The 26379-nt window shown below is 43.0% G+C and overlaps 1 protein-coding gene across 2 annotated transcripts in view; it reads right to left on the reverse strand.

Moving 5' to 3' along the window:
- LOC124001725 (N-acetylgalactosaminyltransferase 7-like) overlaps window positions 1-23600 on the reverse strand; it is a 34333-nt gene extending 10733 nt beyond the window's left edge. Inside the window, exons 1-3 of one of the 2 annotated variants that reach the window (XM_046308740.1) lie at window positions 23290-23600; window positions 21790-22238; window positions 601-767 (exon numbers count right to left, since the gene is read on the reverse strand). In XM_046308740.1, coding sequence (XP_046164696.1) covers window positions 601-767; window positions 21790-22238; window positions 23290-23412 — 739 coding nt within the window. In that variant the 5' untranslated portion in view covers window positions 23413-23600. The remainder of the gene's footprint in view (window positions 1-600; window positions 768-21789; window positions 22239-23289) is intronic. The other variant, XM_046308739.1, reaches the window with a different exon arrangement.
- Window positions 23601-26379: the final 2779 nt, after the last annotated feature.

Below are 26379 nucleotides of genomic sequence, written 5' to 3' on the forward strand. Positions count from 1 at the left end.
TGCAAGACTAAGGGAGACACTGGGGGAGAAAGGCTGTTCCACTCCAATGCTTTTCATAGCCAGTGATAATTTAGCATGACAATGGCAAAGTGTTGTTGCAGAGCGCTGATTCAATTGCTGGGCGTTTTACTCAGTAATTGGAGTGGGGGTCCCCTGCTTACAGCCAACGGTAGTTATCTACTGGCCTAGCTGAAACAAGACAGGGTGCTTTTAACCTTAAACCAAGAATAGACATGTTATGCACTAAGGCTTGTATCTGAGGAAATATACAAGTACAGCAGTGAAGCGCTGATACACTTCAGCAGAGTGATGTCATGAAGCCTTCTAGTCTAACTTGATTGGCTAATTCAAAATGGAACAAACATTTCCATGCAAGTCATTTCGCTGACACTCTTATCCAGAGCGACTAGATGCATTGATCTTGATATTAAGATAGCTAGGTGGGACAACCACATATCACAGTAAGTACATCAATAAAGTAGCTGTCAGCAAAGTCAGAGCTTGTAAGGGGGTGAGCGTTAGTTCAAAAGACAATATTGGTACAAAGACAAAACCCTATCAGCCCTGTGTTGTAATTACTTGTACTCAAACCAATGCTACCTTTGTTGCTGAAGTCGTCGATCATGACGATCTCGGCCAGGTATCGCCTGGGCGTTCTCTTGATGACGCTGTGGACTGTCCTCATCAGGGTGGACCAGCCCTCGTTATGAAACACGATGATGACACTGGACGTCAACAGGTTGTCGTCATAGTGCCAGTACTTACACCTACAGTAGGAGGAGAGGAAGAATTCAAATGGCTGTAGGCATACATACTGTACATGTAGTGGATAACAGGGAATATTTATATAGATTAGGCTATGTTTATGTTCAGAAGCTGGAAATAAACATCTTTTGACTAAGTTTCTATAGCATTTCATACATTTAGAAAATACTGCTTTGGAGTGATATTGGACACACACACACACACACACACACACACACACAAAAAGAGGCCAAAGGCACAATAGATTCCACTATGCAATCTGAAGAAATCAGAATAGACACAGCCCTGGCTAGCTTAGCTTCACCAGCAATTGCTGCGAGCTAGATCCATTCCAACACATGATAGCCCTAAGCTCAGCTGCCTAGCTCTTTCTCCTTTGTGTCTACCCAGAGCTCTGCTAGGCCTCTGTCACAACCCCCAATCCCCTCCCCCCTCCTCCTCCACAGGCAGACCATCTGTGAGGCAGGAAGGCAGCCCTGCTTTGTGTGGTTTCCTTTGGCAGAGTGCAGTGTGTGTGTGTGTGTCCTGGACTCCACTTCCTCATTCTCAGCGTACTCACTCACTAAAGATCTCTGCTGCTCTTCTACTGCAAAAACAACAGTACTCACTACCTCCCATTGCCACATGCCATGCCTACGTATAGGCTTCAAGCCAGCCAATTGCCCTGTTAATACAGCGGAGTGTGTGTGAGAGAGCGAGAGGCCGGGCCAGACACTGGTGTGGCATACTGAGGGTCTATTTTTAGCCTTGGCAAAGCAATCTGCCTCGGGGACGACCTGAAAGGAAAAGACTGAGCACCGAGGCGTCCAAGGTCACTTGACCCAAGAATTGTGAGCGTTATCAGTGATATGCAGAATTCAGGACGGAGTGAGCAGTAAGAGGTTGGTCAGGTCTGGGCTGAACTGAAAACGGTTTGCAGCACAGCAGATCTAGAGTATCTGGGAAGGGTCGTTAAGGCTTAGAGACTGAACTGAGAACAGTTTATAGAGCATCTCTGGGAGGTTTCATTTATGGTGAATCACACAGGTCTGCCTACCCGTCCTTCCTGTTTAGGATGATTATATATAAAATGTTCTCTTTCTAAGAAACGCCTGGCAGGTTTGTGTGCATTGTGACGTGTGTATGTTTTTAATGTGTTTTGCAATGCAAATGTTAATCCTTGTGTTAGTGTGTGTGTTGCTCCCATCGCATCTCCCCTGCAGTAACATGCGGAACGGCTCCTGTTCTGACCTGTCCTCCTGGTTCTCACCCACCAACACTCAGATAAACACCTCAGATTACAGTCCCGTTTGACCAAACCTTTAATATAACCTGAGAGCTCACAGCTAAGGGAAAGTGTCTTTCAGCCTCCCCAGGCCTGAAAACAGATAAAGATCCTCAGGCACCTCCTTAAGTTACTCACTTTTACAGGGAGGTTTTGGACTGCCACTTTATTATGACCTGCACAAAAAAGCTTCAACAGTAAATAAAAGGATAGGAAAGGTCAAAAGAGGGAGGCACTAAAGACAGACGGGTAGCGTCTCAAATGGCACCCCATGGCACCCTATTCCCTATATAGTACACTACTTTTAAAACAGGACCCACAGGGCTCTGGTCAAAAAATGTGTGCACTATATAGGGAATAGGGTGCCACTTAAGAAGTCTCCCTGGAGAGACTTATAGAAAGTTGTGAAGGAAAAGATTAGAGGGGGATCTTCTACTGAACTGGGATCCAGTGCTCTTACCATCCCCAACCCATCTCCGTGTTTAACAGCGTAACTAATGGCTTATCCTTCAGCGACAGTATGCTGGCTTGTGTTTTGAGGGGAGGCGTCGATGAGTTCGAAGGGCAGGGGGGGAAAGCATTAGTCATATCAGCTTCTTGTAAACACTGTGCAATAGTCTACACATGGGGTAAGCTCTACGGCTGTATTCAAATCTACTGCATTTGAGGACAATTTTGAAGTTGCTGCACTTCATTTCATGAATATTCACCAGGACTATGGGTAATTTGCTCTGACAGTGTGGAGTGTTTTCTGCAGGAAAAAAAAGTCCAACAGGGATCCATTGCAGAACAGCGGTTAGCCTAGATGAGTTTCCACGAAAGCCTCGCTCATTCCCATCTGAAACGACACAAATAGAAGCATATCCAGTGATGGTCTTGGACCTGATGTTAATTAACTCAAGGGAGCGGACACAGTTGAATGGCTTGGATTGCTGCTGTTGTGTGAGAGGGAAGGTCTGTTCCAGAGACTTTAGTTCTCTGCATGACAACACACTGAACAACCTACTCTTGGTAAAAGGTAATGAATTTCTCCACATGGAATTACAATCGCAAAACTTCCATACGGATTTTGCAAGCATTTCGCCAACTCATCTCGTGGACAGACGACGTAAACATAAATGACGCAAAATTTAGCTAAGATTATTAGCCAACATATCAGTCAGGATGCAGACTGGAGGCTTGAAGAGTGATCGTTGTGTGTGGAAACATTCATCACGCATCTATAAAGACAACAGTTCTCTCTGTGCCGAGCTCTATGGAGGGGAAGACAAGAGCAACACTAATGAGTAACACCGGTGCCTTAACTCAGTCTGTGGAGGTTTCTTGTCGCTCTAGGGGCTCCATATGAGTTTCAGTACGTGTGTGTGCGCGTCTGACAAATAGCATAGGAAGGAGAGAGCTAAAACAAATGTATGCAAATCAAATCAAATTTTAATTTGTCACATACACATGGTTAGCAGATGTTAATGCGAGTGTAGTGAAATGCTTGTGCTTCTAGTTCCGACAATGCAGTAATAACCAACAAGTAATCTAACAATTCCAAAACTAATGTCTTATACACAGTGTAAGGGGATAAAGAATATGTACATAAGGATATATGAATGAGCAGCATAGGCAAGATACAGTAGATGGTATCGAGTACAGTATATACATATGAGATGAGTATGTAAATGTATTACATAAGGATGCAGACGATGATAGAGTACAGTATATACGTATGCATATGAGATGAATAATGTAGGGTAAGTAACATTATATAAGGTAGCATTGTTTAAAGTGGCTAGTGATATATTTACATCATTTCCCATCAATTCCCATTATTAAAGTGGCTGGAGTTGAGTCAGTGTCAGTGTCAGTGTGTTGGCAGCAGCCACTCAATGTTAGTGGTGGCTGTTTAACAGTCTGATGGCCTTGAGATAGAAGCTGTTTTTCAGTCTCTCGGTCCCAGCTTTGATGCACCTGTACTGACCTCGCCTTCTGGATGATAGCGGGGTGAACAGGCAGTGGCTCGGGTGGTTGATGTCCTTGATGATCTTTATGGCCTTCCTGTAACATCGGGTGCTGTAGGTGTCCTGGAGGGCAGGTAGTTTGCCCCCGGTGATGCGTTGTGCAGACCTCACTACCCTCTGGAGAGCCTTACGGTTGAGGGCGGAGCAGTTGCCGTACCAGGCCTTCTGTAGCTCAGTTGGTAGAGCATGGCGCTTGTAACGCCAGGGTAGTGGGTTCGATCCCCGGGACCACCCATACGTAGAATGTATGCACACATGACTGTAAGTCGCTTTGGATAAAAAGCGTCTGCTAAATGGCATATTATATATATATTATTATACAGCCCGCCAGGATGCTCTCGATTGTGCATCTGTAGAAGTTTGTGAGTGCTTTTGGTGACAAGCCAAATTGCTTCAGCCTCCTGAGGTTGAAGAGGCGCTGCTGCGCCTTCTTCACGACGCTGTCAGTGTGAGTGGACCAATTCAGTCTGTCTGTGATGTGTATGCCGAGGAAATTAAAACTTGCTACCCTCTCCACTACTGTTCCATCGATGTGGATAGGGGGGGGTGTTCCCTCTGCTGTTTCCTGAAGTCCACAATCATCTCCTTAGTTTTGTTGACGTTGAGTGCGAGGTTATTTTCCTGACACCACACTCCGAGGGCCCTCACCTCCTCCCTGTAGGCCGTCTCGTCGTTGTTGGTAATCAAGCCTACCACTGTTGTGTCGTCCGCAAACTTGATGGTTGAGTTGGAGGCGTGCGTGGCCACGCAGTCGTGGGTGAACAGGGAGTACAGGAGAGGGCTCAGAACGCACCCTTGTGGGGCCCCCGTGTTGAGGATCAGCGGGAGGAAATGTTGTTGCCTACCCTCACCACCTGGGGGCGGCCCGTCAGGAAGTCCAGTACCCAGTTGCACAGGGCGGGGTCGAGATCCAGGGTCTCGAGCTTGATGACGAGCTTGGAGGGTACTATGGTGTTGAATGCCGAGCTGTAGTCGATGAACAGCATTCTCACATAGGTATTCCTCTTGTCCAGGTGGGGTAGGGCAGTGTGCAGTGTGGTTGAGATTGCGTCGTCTGTGGACCTATTTGGGCGGTAAGCAAATTGGAGTGGGTCTAGGGTGTCAGGTAGGGTGGAGGTGATATGGTCCTTGACTAGTCTCTCAAAGCACTTCATGATGACGGAAGTGAGTGCTACGGGGCGGTAGTCGTTTAGCTCAGTTACCTTAGCTTTCTTGGGAACAGGAACAATGGTGGCCCTCTTGAAGCATGTGGGAACAGCAGACTGGTATAGGGATTGATTGAATATGTCCGTAAACACACCGACCAGCTGGTCTGCGCATGCTCTGAGGGCGCGGCTGTGGATGCCGTCTGGGCCTGCAGCCTTGCGAGGGTTAACACGTTTAAATGTCTTACTCACCTCGGCTGCAGTGAAGGAGAGACCGCATGTTTTCGTTGCAGGCCGTGTCAGTGGCACTGTATTGTCCTCAAAGCGGGCAAAAAAGTTATTTAGTCTGCCTGGGAGCAAGACATCCTGGTCCGTGACTGGGCTGGATTTCTTCCTGTAGTCCGTGATTGACTGTAGACCCTGCCACATGCCTCTTGTGTCTGAGCCGTTGAATTGAGATTCTACTTTGTCTCTGTACTGACGCTTGGCTTGTTTGATAGCCTTGCGGAGGGAATAGCTGCACGGTTTGTATTCGGTCATGTTACCAGACACCTTGCCCTGATTAAAAGCAGTGGTTCGCGCTTTCAGTTTCACGCGAATGCTGCCATCAATCCACGGTTTTTGGTTAGGGAATGTTTTAATCGTTGCTATGGGAACGACATCAACACACGTTCTAATGAACTCGCACACCGAATCAGCATATTGTCAATGTTGTTATCTGACGCAATACGAAACATATCCCAGTCCACGTGATGGAAGCAGTCTTGGAGTGTGGAGTCAGCTTGGTCGGACCAGCGTTGGACAGACCTCAGCGTGGGAGCCTCTTGTTTTAGTTTCTGTCTGTAGGCAGGGATCAACAAAATGGAGTCGTGGTCAGCTTTTCCGAAAGAGGGGCGGGGCAGGTCCTTATATGCGTCGCGGAAGTTAGAGTAACAATGATCCAAGGTTTTTCCACCCCTGGTTGCGCAATCGATATGCTGATAAAATTTAGGGAGCAGAAATGTATGGTCGTGTGTGTAGAGGGAAAGAGGGTCCTGTGCTGAGCGAAGGTCAGCCATCTTCCTGCCTATAAAACACCGCCGCAGCCTTGTAGTGAAGCGCCTCGCAGAAATCTTAAAAATGGAGACTGTTTCACCACATTTCTGCTGACAGGATCCCTCCAGGCTAGGCAGCTCTAACGCAGTCACCCTCCCAGAGAAACACTAATGTATGACAGATCGCTACTAACCTACCTCTCAACCACACACACACCACACACACACACGAAGCCTGGAACAAGTAGGCCACAGCCAAGTCACATGTAAAGTACCACACGCATCCTAAATAAACAGGCCTATGATCTGTCAACAGAAAAGTAATGAATATCACAGCACTAAAAACAATTAAGTGTTTGAAGTCGTTATTTAAGGAGGAGGTTAAGGGTGTAAAACGTCAATGTTTTCACAAGGCTTACACAAATTCTAGAAGTGAATAACTTTTAACAGTGTTGTAATAGTGTCATGTGTGGATACATTCAGATTTCGCAGAAACACGATATGAACTGTTCAGCGCGGAAAAGACTGAGCGCTTAACTGGTTTACTATTTATACCAGGCTGACAACTCGTCCCATTTGTAGACCTACAGCCGTGTCTCGGGACTAGTCTAATTGATACAGGCTCGTGCTTCATCAGAGTTGTTTTTGTTTACTCACACAGCACCTGGAGGAGAGCAGCTGAGCCAGAGCTGTGGTGAAAATACTGAACATCCATGGCTTCTTCCCAACGTGTTATGGGACTGGAGCCAAGCATGCACATATAGGCAAACACAACTTAGCCCCTCTGCAGAGAGGTGAGAATGTCTAACGTTATCTGCCATGAAAACTGCCTCAAAAGAGAGTTACTTCCACTGTATTGCAGTCTTACCCAATGTCCTGAACGGGGCTAAAATTATGTGTATTGGACAAGGCTGCTCAACAGTGACTGCAGTGGGCCATCTTGTGGCCAAAACCGGAACTACATATCCTGTGTTGAGACAATTCACATCCTGATTGCACAACTAAAGTACAACCAATCCACCTCAGCCACATGTGTTTTCTGTAATCAAACACAGATTAAGCTAAATAAATATTGACAAATGATTGTGAACATCTATTAAAAAGGGTAATAATGTTCAAATTGACAAAACAGCTTTCTATTCCAGATAAATATTTCCCAATGTTTGGTAATCAGTTAGATAGATTTATTTCAATCTATATCTTTATGGCAAAGCCTCTCTACACTATTTACATTTTTATGTAACCTTTACTTAACTAGGCAAGTCAGTTAAGAAAATGTTTTATTTTATTTACAATGACGACCTACACCGGCCAAACCTGGACGACGCTGGGCCAATTGTGTGCCGCCCTATGGGACTCCCAAACACGACCGGTTGTGATACAGCCTGGATTCGACCCAGAGCGTCTGTAGTGACGCCTCTAGCACAGAGATGCAGTGCCTTAGACCGCTGCGCCACTCGGGAGCCCCCCTAATGGAGTGAGTGACACCTTTGCCTACATCTGCTGTGCACTGATCCACAGAAAGGCGTGAATATCAGTGTGCCAATCAGGACAGTCTTTGTATAGAGCAGCTCAAGTCACTACCAGTGATGCACTTTGTCAGTAACTGGTTAGTCCACACAAGTTCTAGTTTCCTAACACGGTGCAGTTCACATGGCTGTCAACAACCTCAAACTGATGGAATAATGTACAGCTGCCCATATATCATGGGATGGTTTACATATGTAGACCAACTAGGCAATGCAGTCTAGACATGCAGTCTAATATCAACAGTTAGGTCTGGGGCAGTGATGTGGTTAAAGTGCGTGAATGCCATTTCACAAATAGAGAGTTGCTAAAGAGACGTTCACCCTCCACTCCACCCCTGGTCTGGGTGCAGCAACAGTCTCACACCTACTACAGTTAATGTAATCAGTCGACAGTATGGTTGTCCTACATTCCTAGGAAGCAACAAACCAAAAAGGGGGCCCAGTCCAGCCACAATCACTCATTATGTTCTTTAGTCTAGCATCCATTATCTCCCATGCCGACTACGCTATAGTAAAGTCCACGTGGATGTCAGCAGCCCAGCCACATAACCTAAAGCCTGTACTGTAGCGTCCAACCAGGGATGCCCGTCCGGTCTCATGCCGACTGTTCAAAGGTGCCCTTTGTGTTCCCACTGGGCCCCGTGGCCAGATGAAAGGCTGGAGAAATACACCTTTGTCTGTTTGTTCTCCACACAGTATTAGTCCATTGTGAGTTAAATCAATGACAGTGTGTGTGGCCCAATGTGTGCACACACACACAAAACGATGAGGTGACACCATTCATTCCTATGTGAAGACTCAATAGCACATTGAAGCCTCAATAGCGCATCGAAGCCAAATGAAATCTGTTAAAACGGCGTCTCACGGAGACATAACCTGAAACATTTGAGCTACTACAGGAAGTGACGCTGCTCCCTTTCATCGAGTAACTCAAGTTGGAAGACCGACCGGGGTACTGCAGAATGCAATTAGCAACTAAATTACCCTTCAACTTCTGTGTACAATTTAAAAAAAAAAATTGGTTCAAGGACATACATTTGGTGTATTAGAAGCAATTACTGGCACCATGATGGTCTTCCAAAAATATTTTTACACAAAAATGGCAATTTTTCCACATTCATTATATTGGGGTATCCGGTTTTCGGCTAACAATGCCTGCCGTACCACTGTTGGCCTTGAACTTCCATTGCTTCAATGAGAGGGGGGCAGTCGTTCTCCCCTGGTTTGGCCATATGTAATTGGAAAATTAAAGAAGACTAAAGATCATATTTAGTTAAGAGTGATCAAATAAAATGTTATTTGTCACATACACATAGTTAGCAGATGTTAATGCAAGTGTAGTGAAATGCTTGTGGGTGTAACGAAATGCTTGTGAAACACAATGTTGAGCATATTTCTGTAACACACATTTCTAGTGTTCTAGTTGTGACACTCAACTGTGGAATCGGTGTCCACAGGTCATCAATACAACTGAATAAATCAGTGTGTCCTTGTACCTCCAGTCTGGCGTCTGGCGTATTTACAACTTGATTAGAGTCCACCTTTGACAAATTCAATTGATTGGAAAGGCACACACGTTTATATAATGTCAAAGGAATTGTCCGTAGAGCTCTCCTTTGAACAGCTACAGCTGCTTACCCCCTCTAGCACCAAGGTCAGCGCACTCTCAAATGTTTTTTTGCCATCATTGTAAGCCTGCCCCACACACACACTATACGATTAATTTATTAAACATAAGAATGAGTGTGAGTTTGTAACAACCCAGCTCATGGGAAGTGACGAAGAGCTCTTATAGGACCAGGGAACAAAAATAATTTTGCTCTTTATTATACCAGCTTACATACAAAACCTTATTTGTTCATAAAAAAATGGTGAATAACTCACCACAGGTTTATGAGAAGGGTGTGCTTGAAAGGATGCACATAACTCTGCAATGTTGTGTTGTCTTGGAGAGTCTGTCTTAAAATCACTTTCAAACACACAGTCTGTGCCTGTATTTAGTTGTTTTCATGCTAGTGAGGGCTGAGAATCCACTCTCACGTAGGTACGTGGTTGCAAAGGGCAATCAGTGTCTTAACAACCCGATATGCCAAGGCAGGATACTCAGAGCGCAGCCCAATCCAGAAATCTGGCAGTGGCTTCTAATTAAATTGAATTTTCACATAACCGCTTGTTGCAATTTCAATGAGGCTCTCTTGTTCAGATATTGGTAAGTGAACTGGAGGCAGGGCATGAATGGGATAACGATTCTAGTTGTTTGTGTGGTCCGTTTCGGGAAAGTACCTGCGTAATTGCGCAGCCAGCTCACTCAGGTGCTTCGCTATATCACATTTGACATTGTCCGTAAGCTTGAGTTCATTTGCACGCAAAAGAAAGTCATACAATGATGGAAAGACCTGTGTGTTGTTAATGCAGACAGAAGAGCTCCAACATCTTAATCATAGCCTCAATTTTGTCCCGCACATTGAATATACTTGGGGAGAGTCCCTGTAATCCTAGATTCAGATCATTCAGGTGAGAAAAAACATCACCCAGTTAGGCCAGTCGTGTGATAAACTTGTCATCACGTAAAACAGTCAGACAAGTGAAAATGGTGGTCAGTAAAATATACTTTAAGCTCCTCTCAATTAAAAAAAAAAAGTGTCAATACTTTAACCCTTGATCACCAGCGCACTTCTGTACGTTGTAAAAGAGTTAAATGATCACTGCGCATTTCATTGCATAATGCAGAAAATACCTGAGTCAAGGGGCCTTGCTTTAACAAGCATTTCCCTTGGCAGCAAGAGCATCTCGGTGGATTCTGCAGTGTACCCAAGTGGCATCAGAAGCAACTGCTTGCATGCAACCACTCCACTATGTGTATCTCTGTCATGGCGTGTGCACCATCAGTACAGATTCCAACACATCTTGACCACCAAAGTCCATTTGATGTAGTAGCAGTACTGCCAGTAGAGCTGGTATGTGTCTCTATGGATGCGAGCCGTACTTTATTTTTTAACCATTTATCCATTTTTGAGCAAACGGAATGAGCAGCAGCTACATTTGGCTACATACAGACTGTATGTACCCCTGAGGCCCCTCTGACAAAAGGGGGAGAAGGGACTTGGTCAGGGAGGTGACTGACAGAGCTCCAGAATTCCTCTGTGGAGACGGGAGAAGCTTCCAGAAGGACAACCATCTCTGCAGCACTCCAACAATCAGGCCTTTATGGTAGAGTGGCCAGACAGAAACCACTCCCCAGTAAAATGCACATGACAGCCCGCTTGGAGTGCCAAAAAGCACCTAAAGACTCTCGGACCATGAGAAACAAGATTCTCTGGTCTGATGAAACCAAGATTCAAATCTTTGGTCTGAATGCAAAGCGTCACGTCTGGAGGAAACCTGGGACCATCCCTACAGTGAAGCATGGTGGTGGCAGCATTATGTTGTGGGGATGTTTTTCAAGGACTGGGAGACTAGTCGAGGGTAAGATGAATAGAGCAAAGTATAGAAAGATCCTTGATTTAAAAAAATGTGCTCGAGAGTGCTCAGGACCTCAGACTGGAGTTTGCCAAAAGGCACCTAAAGGACTTCCAGACTATGAGAAACAAGATTCTCTGGTCTAATGAAACCAAGACTAAACTCTTTGACCTGAATTCCAAGCGTCACGTCTGGAGGAAATTTGGGACCATCCCTAAGTTGAAAGAGGTGGTGGCAGCATCATGCTGTGGGGATGTTTTTCAGCAGCACAGACTGGGAGACTAGTCAGGCTTGAGGGAAAGATGAACAGAGAGATCCTTGATGAAAACCTGCTCCAGAGTGCTCAAGACCCCCGACTGGGGCGAAGATTTACCTTCCAACAGGACAACGACCCTAAGCACACAGCCAAGACAGTGCAGGACTGGCTTCGGGACAAGTCTCTGAATGTCCTTGAGTGGCCCAGCTAGAGCACAGACTTGAACCCAATCTAACGTCTCTGGAGAGACCTGAAAATAGCTGTGCAGCGACGCTCAACATCCAACCTGACAGAGCTTGAGAGGATCTGCAGAGAAAAATGGGAGAAACTCCCCAAATCCAGGTGTGTCAAGCTTGTAGCGTGATACCCAAGAAGACGAGGCTGCAATCGCTGCCAAAGGTGATTCAACAAAGTACTGAGTAAAGGGTCTGAATACTTATGTAAATATGATAGATCCGTTTTAAAAAAAACATGTGGAAAAAGGGGTCTGAATAGTTTCCAAATGCACTGTATTTGCAGTCAAAATCTCACGAGCTCTATACAATTCTATGGACAGCAGCTGTCATGACATTTCTCCAAACAGCCTCTCAGCTCACATAAGAACTAACTGAGGAAGCAAATCGAGATTGGATCATGGAAACACGCCCGGTAGAGATAGGATTATGAAAGTAACGCAGGCATTGTTTGATAAATTAACAATATTACCCAATTTGAAAATGCTTTACTTCACTCCGTTACTCATAAAAAGCAGTCTGATTACGTATAAAAGTAACAGGTTATGACATTACCCCAACACAGGTGATTTCTAAAAACGGGACAACTGATAGCTACAGCAAGTAGTAGTTCATGGAAATGTAAAAAAGTATGTTATACATTTATCGTTCAATTCAACGTTAGTGATAATTCAGTCAATTATATATGGATTTTTGTCCATGTCGCCAAGCAACTGATATATTTTCCCCTAATTCTTTATAGACCGGTTGGTTGTTTAGCAACAAAACCGACACATTTTTCTCAGGTTTTTACCTGCCATATGAGTTCTGTTATACTCGCAGACATTCCAATAGTTTTAGAAACGTCAGTGTTTTCTATCCAAATCTAGGCCTGAGTAGCAGGCAGTTTACTCTGGGCACCTTATTCATCCAAGCTACTCAATACTGCCCCCCAGCCATAAGAAGTGAAATGAAAACAAATTTGTGCACACAATTTGAGAGAAGCTTTTTCTGGGAAAGGAACATTTCTGGGATATTTTATTTCAGCTCATGAAACATGGGACCAGTACTTTACATTTATATTTTTGGTCAGTGTATATATCAGGCAGTGTCCGAGGAAGGCCTGAAAAGTTCCCAAAGACTCCAGCCACCCAAGCCATGTTCACTCTGCTACTGTCCGGCAAACCGTATCAGGACATTGTCTCTTGGACCAATAGGCTCAGAGACCGCTTCTACCCCTTATCCACAAGACTGCTAAATAGCCAGACTCCTAAATAGTCAATTAATGGTACCCAAACCATTTCACACTGTCATTCTCAAACTGACACAACACAAACATACACTTTTACACTCATTTGCTGCTGCTACTGTTTTTTATTAGACTCTTATCCTGATGCCTACCCCCGCCTCAATGTACATATTTACGTCTAATACCTCTTACCTCTCGTACATTGACCTGCTACTCCCTGTGTATATAGCTCAATTCTTGTATATTTTATTCCTTGTTAGTTACTATTCTTTTTAAAATATTTTTTTTAAACTCTGCATCGTTGGGAATGGTTCATAAGCTAGTATTTTACGGTTACGTCTACACCAGTGTTATTCAGTGCATGAGGTAAATAAAATTTGATACAATGAATTTTAAATGACAATGTTCATACTTTTATCAGTGGAACGTGGCCCTGTTAACATTTACCAGTAGCCTATATGCGAACATTTTGGTGGCACAGAAAGAAAAAGGCATAGCAAACAATTTGACTACTTGCCGCTATGCTATATCTGCCTGGGTAAATAATTTGTTTTAGGTTCATGTGGACCCAGTGACCCGACTTGAGCACTGGGCCCTGGACCTGAGCACAAGGGACTTGGGACTCGAGGGAATCGACTACATCTCTGGGCAATACAGTCATTAGCTCCCGTTCTACTTTTAGACCTCAATGTGGCTGCGGCGTCTGTGAAACGTTGATAACAATGACGTGACTGTGATGGAGATGTGTAACCCAAGCTACTTTGCCAATAGCCTGCTTTGCAGCACCATCTTGTGATTGTGCTTTGCGCTCTCAATTCGAAGGGCTTTATTGGCATTGCCAAAGCAAGTGAACTGGATAACAGTTAACAATACACTTACAAAGGTTTCAAGAATATACGTTTCAAATGTTATATTATGGCCATGTACAGTGTTACAATGTACAAAAGGGAAAATGCACAAATATAGGTTGTATTTACAATGGTGTTTGTTCTTCACTGGTTGCCCTTTTCTTGTGGCAACAGGTCACAAATCTGGCTGCTGCGAATGTACACAAGTATTTCACGTAGAACATATGGGAGGTATCAAAATTGGTTTGTTTTCTACTTCTTTGAGTCTGTGTAATATGAGGGGAAATATGTCTATGGTCATACATTTGGCAGGAGGGTAGGAAGTGCAGCACAGTTTCCGTCGCCATTTTGTGGGCAGTGTGCACATAGCCGGTCTTCTTGAGAGCCAGGTCTGCCTACGGCGGCGACTCCCAATAGCAAGGCTCTCGCTCTCTGCACTTGTCTGTTTTAGTATGTAATGTGCAACATCTATGAATTGGGAATTTACATGGGCAGATAATTCATATATAATATTATTCTTACTGTATGTTTGTTATTTCTGCTGTTGGGAAGAGAATAGGAAGCTATGCAGAAAAATGTTGGTAGGACAAAGCTATAGGTTTGTGTACATGAAAGTCAGTGATTTGTTTGCTATAAGTTAGCTCATTGTGCAAATGTATTTTATTTCAATAAACATTGGAGACTAAATAGTTAACAATTTAACCTCTTAGGTCGACCCGACACGCAGGCGTCCCATCTAGACATCTGGAAATGCAAATGCGCTACGCTAAATGCTAATAGCACTCGTTAAAACTCAAACATTCATTAAAACACACATGCAGGGTACTGAATTAAAGCTACACTCGTTGTGAATCCAGCCAACAAGTCAGATTTTTTAAATGCTCTTCGGCGAAAGCACGAGAAGCTATTATCTGATAGCATGCAACACCCCTATAGACCCGCAGGGGACGTAAACAAAATAATTAGCATAGTCGGCGCTACACAAAATGCAGAAATAAAATATAAAACATTCATTACCTTTGACCATCTTCTTTGTTGGCACTCCTAGATGTCCCATAATCACTATTGGGTCTTTTGTCCGATTAAATCGGTCCATATATAGCCTAGATATCGATCTATGAAGACTGTGTGATCAAGGAAAAAAACAGCGTTTTATAACGCAACGTCATTTTTTTTAATTAAAAAAGTCGACGATAAACTTTCACAAAACACTTCGAAATACTTTTGTAATGCAACTTTAGGTATTAGTAAACGTTAATAATCGATCAAATTGATCACGAGGTTATGTATATTCTATAGCTGTACGTCTTGAAATAATGTCCGGATAAATCTCAACCAAAATATCCGGTCGGAGACCGGAAGAAATGGGCTGTCTCTTGTTCGTTTGACCAAGAAATAAATCCTAGGCAAATGACAAGACTGTTGACATCGTGTGGAAGCTGTAGGTATTGCAACCTCTGCTCCAGGTAATGTGGTTTCTATTCAACAATACATTCAAGTGGCGTATTGATATATTTTCCAGTTTTCAGTGATCAGATTTTCCTGCGCTTTTCGATGAAACGCACGTTCTGTTATAGTCACAGCCGTGATTTAACCAGTTTTAGAAACGTCTGAGTGTTTTCTATCCACACATACTAATCATATGCATATACTATATTCCTGGCATGAGTAGCAGGGCGCTGAAATGTTGCGCGATTTTTAACAGAATGTTCGAAAAAGTAGGGGGTAGGATTCAACAGGTTAAGCCAACCCGGGCTGTTTTGCCCTATTGCCCTAGTTACTATTCTTTTTTTTTTTTTTTTAACTCTGCATCGTTGGGAATGGTTCATAAGCTAGTATTTTACGGTTATGTCTACACCAGTTTTATTCAGTGCATGTGGTAAATAAAATTTGATACATTGAATTTCAAATGACAATGTTCATACTTTTCTCAGTGGAACGTGGCCCTGTTAACATTACCAGTAGCCTATATGCAAACATTTTGGTGGCACAGAAAGAAAAAGGGATAGCAAACAATTTGACTACTTGCCGCTATGCTATATCTGACTGGGTAAATCATTTGTTTTGAGTTCATGTGGACCCAGTGACCCAACTTGAGCACTGGGCTCCGGACCTGAGCACAAGGGACTTGGGGAAAAAATCCAACCGGGAAGTGGGAAATCTGAAGTTTGTGGTTTTTCAAGTCATTGCCTATCGAATATACAATATATATGGGGTCATATTGCACTTCCTAAGGCTTCCACTAGATGTCAACAGTCTTTAGAACCTTGTTTCAGGCTTCTACTGTGAAGGGAGAGAGAAAGAGAGCTCTTTCAATCAGGTGTCTGCCATGAGCTGATCACGGGTGCTCCCGTGAGAGCTACCTGCGTTCCATTGCATTTCTAAAGACAAAGGAATTCTCCGTTTGGAACATTATTGAAGATTAGGATGTTAACCAAAGATTGATTCTATACATCGTTTGACATGTTTCTATGGACTGGAATAACTTTTAAACTTTGTCTGGACCTAGTGAACGCGCCTCATGAATTTGAATTTGTGAATTAAATGCACAAACAAGGAGGCATTTGGACATAAATTATGGACTTTATATCGAACAAAACAAACATTTATTGTTGAACTGGGATTCCTGGGAGTGCATTCTGATGAAGTTCACCAAAGGTAAGTGAATATTTGATTTCTGTTGACTCCACAACATGGCAGGTATCTGTATGGCTTGTTTTTGTTTCTGAGCGCTGTACTCAGATTATTGCATGGTATGCTTTCTCCGTAGTGTTTTTGAAATCTGACACAGCCGTTGCATTAAGGAGAAGTGGATATATAATTCCATGTCTAACACTTGTATCAATGTTTATTATGAGTATTTCTGTAAACTGATATGGCTCTCTGCAAAATCACTGGATATTTTGGAAGCAAAACATTACTGAACATAACGCGCCAATGTAAACAGATTTTTGGATACAATATGAACTTTATCGAACAAAACATACATGTATTGTGTAACATGAAGTACTATGAGGTTAGTGATTCATTTGATCTCTTTCTGCTTTTTGTGACTCCTCTCTTTGGCTAGAAAAATGGCTGTTTTTCTGTGACTAGGCACTCACGTAAAGCTTTCGTCGTAAAGCCTTTTTGAAATCGGACACTGGTGGGATTAACAAGTTTCTTTAAAATGGCGTAAAATACTTGTATGTTTGAGGAATTTTAATGATTAGATTTCTGTTGTTTGAATTTGGCGTTCTGCACTTTCACTGGCTGTTGTCATATCGATCCCAGTAGCGCGATTTCAGCCGTAAGAAGTTAAAAACCTGTTAGGGATAGGGGGCAGCATTTTCACTTTGGATGAATTGCGTGCCCATAGTGAACTGCATCCTACTCTGTCCTAGATTGCTAATATATGCATATTATTATTACTATTGGATAGAAAACACTCTGAAGTTTCTAAAACGTTTGAATTATGTCTGTGAGTATAACAGAACTCATAGGGCAGGCAATCTTCCAAACAGGAAGTGGAAATTCTGAAGGCGGGTCTAATTTTAAGTCATCGCCTATTCACTTCCAAACAAGATATGGATCTGTTAGCACTTCCTACACCTTCCACTAGATGTCAGCATTCAGTAGAACATGGAATGAAAATCCTAGTGTGAATTTTGACCGGAGGGGAATGAGTCACTGTCCTGGCAGAATGCCATTCCTGGTTGCGCAATTGTCTGTTGATATCACCTGCGTTCCATTTGATTGCAGACGAAAACGAATGCTCCGGTTGGAACGTTATTGGATATAAATGAAAATAACATCCTGAAGAATGATTCTCTACTTAGTTTGACCAGTTTATTCAACCTGGAATATATATTTTTTAAGTTTTCGTCCGAGTTCGCCTGGACCAGCATCAGCTTTTGGGCACGTGAGCTGAAAGTGGTAGCAAATGCAGCTAATTGGACACTAGTAATGGACGTCATGGAACAAAACAACGATTTATTGTGGAACTAGGACTCCTTGCACTGCATTCTGATTAAAGATCAAAAGGGAATATTTATATAATTTCGTATTTCTGTTGACTCCAACATGGCGGAGAAACACAGTGGGGCAAAATAGTATTTAGTCAGCCACCAATTGTGCAAGTTCTCCCACTTAAAAAGATGAGGCCTGTAATTTCCATCATAGGTACACTTCAACTATGACAGACAAAATGAGTTTTTTTTTTAAATCCAGAAAATCACATTGCAGGATTTTTAATGAATTTATTTGCAAATTATGGTGGAAAATAAGTATTTGGTCAGTAACAAAAGTTTCTCAATACTTTGTTATATACCCTTTGTTGGCAATGACAACAATGTTTTCTGTAAGTCTTTCACACACTGTTTCTGGTATTTTCGCCCATTCCATGCAGATCTCCTCTAGAGCAGGGATGTTTTAGGGCTGTTGCTGGGCAACACGGACTTTCAACTCCCTCCAAAGACTTTCTATGGGGTTGAGATCTGGAGAATGGTTAGGCCACGCCAGGACCTTGAAATGCTTCTTACGAAGCCACTCCTTCGTTGCCCGGGCAGTGTGTTTGGGATCATTGTCATGCTGAAAGACCCAGCCACGTTTCATCTTCAATGCCCTTGCTGATGGAAGGAGGTTTTCACTCAAAATCTCACGATACATGGCCCCATTCATTCTTTCCTTTACACGGATCAGTCGTCCTGGTCCCTTTGCAGAAAAACAGCCCCAAAGCATGATGTTTCCACCCCCATGCGTCACAGTAGGTATGGTGTTCTTTGGATGCAACTCAGCATTCTTTGTCCTCCAAACACGACAAATTTAGTTTTTACCAGAAAGTTCTATTTTGGTTTCATCTGACCATATGACATTCTCCCAATCTTCTTCTGGATCATCCAAATGCTCTCAAGCAAACTTCAGACGGGCCTGGACATGTACTGGCTTAAGCAGGGGGACGTCTGGCACTGCAGGATGAGTCCCTGGCGGCGTAGTGTGTTACTGATGGTAGGCTTTGTTACTTTGGTCCCAGCTCTCTGCAGGTCATTCACATTTTTGCTCACTGTTCTTGTGATCATTTTGACCCCACGGGGTGAGATCTTGCGTGGAGCCGAGGGAGATTATCAGTGGTCTTGTATGTCTTCCATTTCCTAATAATTGCTCCCACAGTTGATTTCTTCAAACCAAGCTGCTTACCTATTGCAGATTCAGTCTTCCCAGCCTGGTGCAGGTCTACAATTTTGTTTCTGGTGTCCTTTGACAGCTCTTTGGTCTTGGCCATAGTGGAGTTTGGAGTGTGACTGTTTGAGGTTGTGGACAGGTGTCTTTTATACTGATAACAAGTTCAAACAGGTGCCATTAATACAGGTAACGAGTGGAGGACAGAAGAGCCTCTTAAAGAAGAAGTTACAGGTCTGTGAGAGCCAGAAATCTTGCTTGTTTGTAGGTGAACAAATACTTATTTTCCACCATAATTTGCAAATAAATTCATTAAAAATCCTACAAATGTGATTTTCCGGATTTATTTTTCTAATTTTGTCTGTCATAGTTGAAGTGTACCTATGATGAAAATTACAGGCCTCTCATCTTTTTAAGTGGGAGGACTTGCACAATTGGTGGCTGACAATACTTTTTTGCCCAACTTTATATTTACGTCTTAGCGCAGTTTTAGATTATTGCACGGTATGCTTTTTTCGTAACGTTTACAGAAAATCTGACACAGCGGTTGCATTAAGAACCAGTGTATCTTAATTATATGTAAAACATTTATCTTTCGTCAAAGTTTATGATGAGTATTTCTGTTATCGCTCTGTAATTACTCCTGATATTTTGGAGGCACTTCTGAAAATGCAGTCAATGTAAACCGATATTTGTGGATATAAATATGCATATTATTGAATAAAACATAAATTTATTGTGTAACATGATGTCATATGAGTGTCATCTGATGGAGATTATCAAAGGTTAGTGATTCATTTTATCTTTGGCTGGGGAAAATGGCTGTTTTTTTGTTGGGGATCTAACATAAATATACGTTGTGTTTTCGCTGTAAAACATTTTTTATTTCATTTAAATCGGACATGGGTAGATAAACATCTTGTTAATCTTTCATTTGCTGTATTGTTAATGTGTGAAAGTTAAATATTTCTAAAAAATATTTTTGAATTTCCCGCGCGCCACCTTTTCAGCTGAATGGGGAGGGTGGGGGGGGGGGGGTCTGTTAGCAATATGGATGCCAAGGAACTTGAAGATCTCAACCCACTTCACAACAGCTCCGTTGAAGTGGATGGGGGGCGTGCATTCCTGGCACCACACTGCTAAGTCTGACTTCCTCCCTGTAGGCTGACTCCTCTCCGTCAGTGATCAGGCCGACCACCGTTGTGTCTTCAGCAAACTTGATAGTGTTGGAGTAGTGCAAGACCATGCAGTCGTTGGTGAACAGGAAGTACAGGAGGGGAACAAGCACACACCCTTGAGGAGCCCCGTGCAAGGGTCAGCCTGGCGGAGGTGTTGTTGCCTACCCTCACCATCTGGGGCCGACACCTTAGGCAGTAGGAAGCCCTCTCATCCATTTATATGCAGATGATACAGTCTTATACGCAGCTGGCCCCTCCCTGGATTTTGTGTTAAATGCTCTAAAACAAAGCTTTCTCTACCCTTAACCGTGTTCTGAACACCTCCAAAACAAAGATCATGTGGTTTGGTAAATAAGATTTTTTTCTTAACCGACTTGCCTAGTTAAATAAAAAGGTTAAAAATAAAAATCTTACCATTATTAGAAGAATGATGCTACATTTCCACATTCTCAATGGGTAGAACGTGGCCGATACAGACTTTACTTGATAAACACATCTTAAATTGAACACCTAGGCTTATAGCCAAATATGTGTGTAAATGTAAGCTTGTGTAACTCTTCTCAAAATACATGTCAATATGTCACAGACCCTATGAACAGAATAGAGAAGCCACGCCTCGGATCTCAAGGTGTGAGTTCTGAACTGAATAGTTTGACTACCAAAGAACTGCTTTTCTATTGGTCTGGTGGTAGGCCTTTGTTCTGTTAACACTGCAAAACCAACCTTTGAAAGCCTGACCCACACCCTTGTCATACCAGCCCTTCAGGTATAGAATTGTGCTTGCGACACCAGAATAGTGGGTTAGATCCCAATGTATGCATGCATGACAAAGTCTCTTTGGATAAAAGTATCTGATAAATGACATGTACCGGGATTGACATAAAGAGTTACCCCATTGACTAGGTCAAGTGAACTCTGAACAGTGACACAAGGTGAGCCTCCTCTTAGGTTGCCATATTGAGCAGGTGAAACCAAAACTATAAAAATAATTCCAATTGCCTAACTGATCTTTCTGGTCGCCCCCCCCCCCCCATTGTTTAAGTGAAAGACAGACAATTTATGCCAGCCTGGCAAGTTGAGCCTGCTCTGATAATTTTTTGCTGACAACTAAAATTCTTTATATTCATTCCTCCAGTGTCAGTAAAGGGCAGCTAGTATGGCAAATGGTTAATTCACATTTTCAGGCAAGTGATCATAATCATCAGGCAAAAAAAAAAAGTCCTGACATCCCTGATGGGCAAGTGCCTTTCAGACCTAATGTCAAGCCATGGATACATTATGATCTTTTAAAAAATACATTTGTAACATTTGTGAAAAGGAACGATGACGTAACATTCAATTGGAACACCCAGTGAGACATATTTAGAAGAGAAAAAACATTAAGTTGATGACAGTTCCTTAACACACGTACCATTCCGATAGGCTTAGCTACATCCTTAATAGGGACGACAACTAGTTTACACAACACAGTACCACCAATCCATACAGTAGCCATCTACCTGGGCTCTAAGACCTGCTACTGTAACTACTCTTTATGGTGAATGTCACAGAATTCTTCTTCATTCCAATTCAAATGCAAAAACACACAAACCATTCCAATAGACCTAGATCTAAAAAAAATGTATACTATGACCCAGCACCTTGTCTATCTGCCTGGATTGGGCTCAGGCCTTATACTACTTACTCTTCATGGCGAATGTCGCTGATGGTCCTGTCTAGGGAGATCATGTCGCTGGCCACCATGTTGAAGCCAAATTCCTTAATGCTGGCCTGGGCGGCCTCGTGGTACTCCGCTCCCAGAACGAACGGCTTCGCCCCCTCCCCAGGCCCATCCTGCACCCCGTGGGGCTCCGGCTCCTTGAGCTCAAAGTTACCCAGGGTCCCCTTCCTTAGGACAGGTGCCGAGTAGACATTGGTGTGGGGCTTGAAGGTGACATACTGTTTCTGGATGACATTCTGCTGGTTCTGAGCACCGCCGGCTGGTTTGCCATGAACCAGCTTGTCGTCTCCTCTGTTCTTCTGTCGGATGGAGTCCAGGTCCACCTCGACCCCTTCCACGTGGGGCCAGGGGACCACGGGTTTGAACTGGTCAGCAATGTCATTCTTAGGCAATAGGTTAGAGACATCTCCCTCCTACATAGAATCAAAAACAAGTTAGTTAGGCTTATTGCTTTTCCAAGACCTAAAATGGAGGGTGTGATAGACTTAGATTATTAAGCAAGTTTAGCTGACAGCGATAGCTGCTAGCTTTTACAAGGCGTAAAAGGGTTAAAAAAGATGATCATGCTCTTCATCTGGGTTTGTAGGATCAGCAAAGGTCTTAATCTGCCCTACTTGACAGCTCAATTGGCTAACTAGTCCCCCAGCAATTAGCTTAAAGTCGAATTCCTTCACTGGCCACATTACGGTATGCACATTTGTTTATGATCACGAGGTTCACAGTAAACATAGCTAGGAACATTGCATAGCTAACCAAGAAATTACACGGCATTGTTTGTTTTAACACAGTATCACTTATTTGACAAAGACAATTACAGCTTCGGTGCGAGTCTTGACAGGTGTGAGTTTAGCTTCAGGGATGCATTAACGTAGATGGCTAGCTTTCCAGGCATTCGTTTTGCCAGCTGGCTACGTGTCATTTCAACACAAGGTTTTTACACGCTTGGTTGTGTCTTTTCATACAATGATTACTATTGTCGAATTCGTGGTCAACAGGAGACAATTTGAACGAGAGACAGCTACCAGACTAAAGCCTTTCGTATATGTTTGATATTCTCGTCAAATCATTTAAATATGACCTAACGCAAGCTGACATTCAGGAATGAGTGGGGTTCAATGCAGGCACGCTAGCTAGCTAGCGTTAGTCGGCTGATTAACTAGTTAACGTGAGCTACTAAAATGTATAAGCAAATGGTAGTTAGTAAGACTGTCAAGTCCCAGTGACATTGTTGCATTCTAACGTTACAGTAGCTAGCTAAAATAGATTCAATCGCTAACAATCTCCATGACAACGACTCAGACTTGCTTGCTTAGCTGACGTTAGCGACTTTAGCAACATGGTTAGGTAACGTTAGCCAGATTTACATGCCAGAAATGTTATAGAATGCATAGCTACAACAAAACACATGAAACATATACAATTATAACGTTTGACAAATAGAAAGCTGGTTGTAATTAAACTTACCCGTTTAGCAAAGGGATTTTCGTCGTGCTCTATCGGCGAAAGGGAAGACCAAAGCACCACAAGCCCTAAGAATGTGGCAATAACTATTACACTGCGAAGAATAAATCCAACTCTTAACCTCATTTTGAAAATAAGACCATCTACGAGGTGCTAGCTAACCTCGTTACTTCGTGGCACCCCTGCCTGCCTGCCAAAGCCAGTTCGAATCCCAAATTGAGCCAACCGTGCGCCTCTCCTGATTGAATCCCTCTCGTCGGCATGTAACATTATCCTCTCTCTCTCTCTCTCTCTCTCTCTCTCTCTCTCTCTCTCTCTCTCTCTCTCTCTCTCTCTCTCTCTCTCTCTCTCTCTCTCTCTCTCTCTCTCTCTCTCTCTCTCTCTCTCTCTCTCTCTCTCTCTCTCTCTCTCTCTCTCTCTCTCTCTCTCTCTCTCTCTCTCTCTCTCTCTCTCTCTCTCTCTCTCTCTCTCTCTCTCTCCTACCAGCAAAAGTTATAATATAAGCAGTGGCGACCGTCATTCAGAGCATGTGTTGTTGGGGAGGACTTTCCTGTTTTGCATGTTATTTGGCATTAATGTGTCACATATCAGTTTGCAAACAAAGTAAAAAAAATACAATAAAAATGTATATATCATTAAGTTAATAAAGCCGCATACAAACATGGTCTCTTTTTTGTGTTCTTGAGTAAGGCAGCTCCAAGCTCAGTGCTTTCAGCCTAGCTCAGTGCTTTCTATGGTGGTGGGGCAAGCCAACAGAAAATACGGAGCGTTGCGCCGTGATTGGCTCAGTGTTCTGTCACTCATGGGGACACTAAGTCACCGCCAAGTCTAAGGGTAGAGCTAGAAAATTTAAGCTCCTTGAGTGGTTTTGAAGGAATCAGTCGCTGACTGCAAGCATTGCAAAGTAATCATTAGCATGCTATTCAGTGGAGTGGTTGTGTAGTCCCAAGTCTAAGATTAAGTGTCTATTTTCCTAGTTTGAAATTATAAAAATTCAACATTGGAACTGCAAAATCTGACTTTAGTGAGTTCAAGACAACTGCGAACTCGGGGGAAAACGAGCTACAACTGGGAAAATACGTTTAGAACTTTCATCCAACTCGGAATTGTACATTCGGAACTCGGGCCTCTTTCTAGAGCTATGACTTGAAGATCACTGATGTCATCATGATTCTACCTTTTCCCCCCCAGATTTCACAGTTGTCTTGAAAGCACCATAAATCCAGAGAATGCCAGACTTTGATGACAAAGTTTGATGCCAAAATTTGCCCACGACAGACCGACGCGCCAGCTTCCTGTTCAAGTGAGCACAGCACAACAGGGTGAGTCCAAAAATGTATTATATGATGCCTCACCTTAATAATTTTATCTATTTTTGCCTCTTAATTTCGCCTACTGATCTGACTTGGTGGTGAACATATAGCCTATTACCTGTTTTTGAGAAATGTAATCATTGAATATTGTAAGAGCTTTCATTGTCTGCTTATATGCCCCCTTTATTTATCCTACGGTTCTGACTAACGGCCCATGTTCTGAATTCTGTTGCTGTACATTTCAAAAGTGCTAAACAAATAGCTATATTGACTACGTCTGCCCTAGCTCATTAATGTCTTAATCGAAATTATGGATGGCCTCTTATCCGCTTGTCGTCCCCTTATGCCATAGTTTGTACATCTCAATTGTCAGTAGAAACCACATTAGTTTAAGCAAGTCAACTATATCAGCTATGTTTTTTAAAAGGCAGTAAATGAGGCTGAATGAACTGTTTCGCTGCCAGACAAGGCTCCACTGATAGACAGATATAACAGTAGTAAGGTGTTGGGACTGCTGTTGGGACTCTGCTGTTGGGATAGCTTTATGTAGGCCCTAACAGTTTGTCACTGTTGTAGTGCAATTAATGTATTGTTTTGTAGTGGCTTTGCTGGCATGCATCCCACATTTACATTTGTTTTGCCCCACCAAGATTCACATGCTAAAATCACCACTGAATGTAAGGCATGCCTATGATTTCTAGAATGATGCAATCTTATAGAAATTGGAACACAGGTTGAAAAGGTAGACAGACACACGGATGTGGAGCAATAAAAACCAGGAAGCCGCAGGCTTGTTTGATTAGCGGATCGTATTTGCATAACTATAAAACATTGCCACATTTTGTTAGGCTATAACCACAGGTACAAGTCTTTGCTATTACAGATAGGTCCTTGATATCCAGGATCCTGGGACGTCCCAACGCTTACGTCACCTCATTGAATATTACATTTCAATCTTTACGTTCAGGGTTGGGGTTGTTTGGTAAGGGTTGTGGTTATGGTTTAAGGTAGGCATGTCCCAGGATTGCACTAACCATTACAGATTCTTCCATCCTGCATGGAACCAACCAGGGGCAACATAACTGAACATGTTGTGAATGCCAACCTCACTGATATGTCACCTAGCTTAATGTTACCATGTTTTGAACAGTGCTGCCTTTTAACATTTATTTTTGGTAGCTCTGGGGCTTAATGCTTGTTTTAAATATTGACATGAATTTTGTATTTCAGTCATATACTGCAAGTGATTTTCCATTTTACGCACAAAATAACATGCATTAATTTGAGATGTGAAACCTTTCAAAAGAATACTGTAGGCCTGCTTAAATATCCTCGAGGTGTCAAACTTTGTTGACTCAAGTGTGTTCCAGAGATAGAGATAGGTGGAAGTTGCTGAGGGGGAGGATGGTTCATAATAATGGTTGTAACAGAGCAAATGGAATGGCATCAATGGGCTCTTGAGTGGCACAGCAGTCTAAGGCACTGTATCTCAGTGCTAGAGGTGTCCCTACAGACCCTGGTTCGATCCTGGGTTTGATTGGGAGTCCCATAGGGTGGTACACAATTGACCCTGTGTCATCCAGGTTAGGGTTTGGCAGGGGTAGGCCGTCATTGTGAATAAGAATTTGTTCTTACCTGACTTGCCTAATTAAATACTTACATGTAAGAAATCAAAAACACATGGAAACCATTGATTTATTTGATACCATTCCACTAATTCTGCTCCAGCCATTACCACAAGTCCGTCCTCCCAAATTAAGGTGCCACCAACCTCCTTTTA

This window comes from Oncorhynchus gorbuscha, linkage group LG17, assembly GCF_021184085.1.
Source record: "Oncorhynchus gorbuscha isolate QuinsamMale2020 ecotype Even-year linkage group LG17, OgorEven_v1.0, whole genome shotgun sequence".
NCBI lineage: Eukaryota > Metazoa > Chordata > Actinopteri > Salmoniformes > Salmonidae > Oncorhynchus > Oncorhynchus gorbuscha.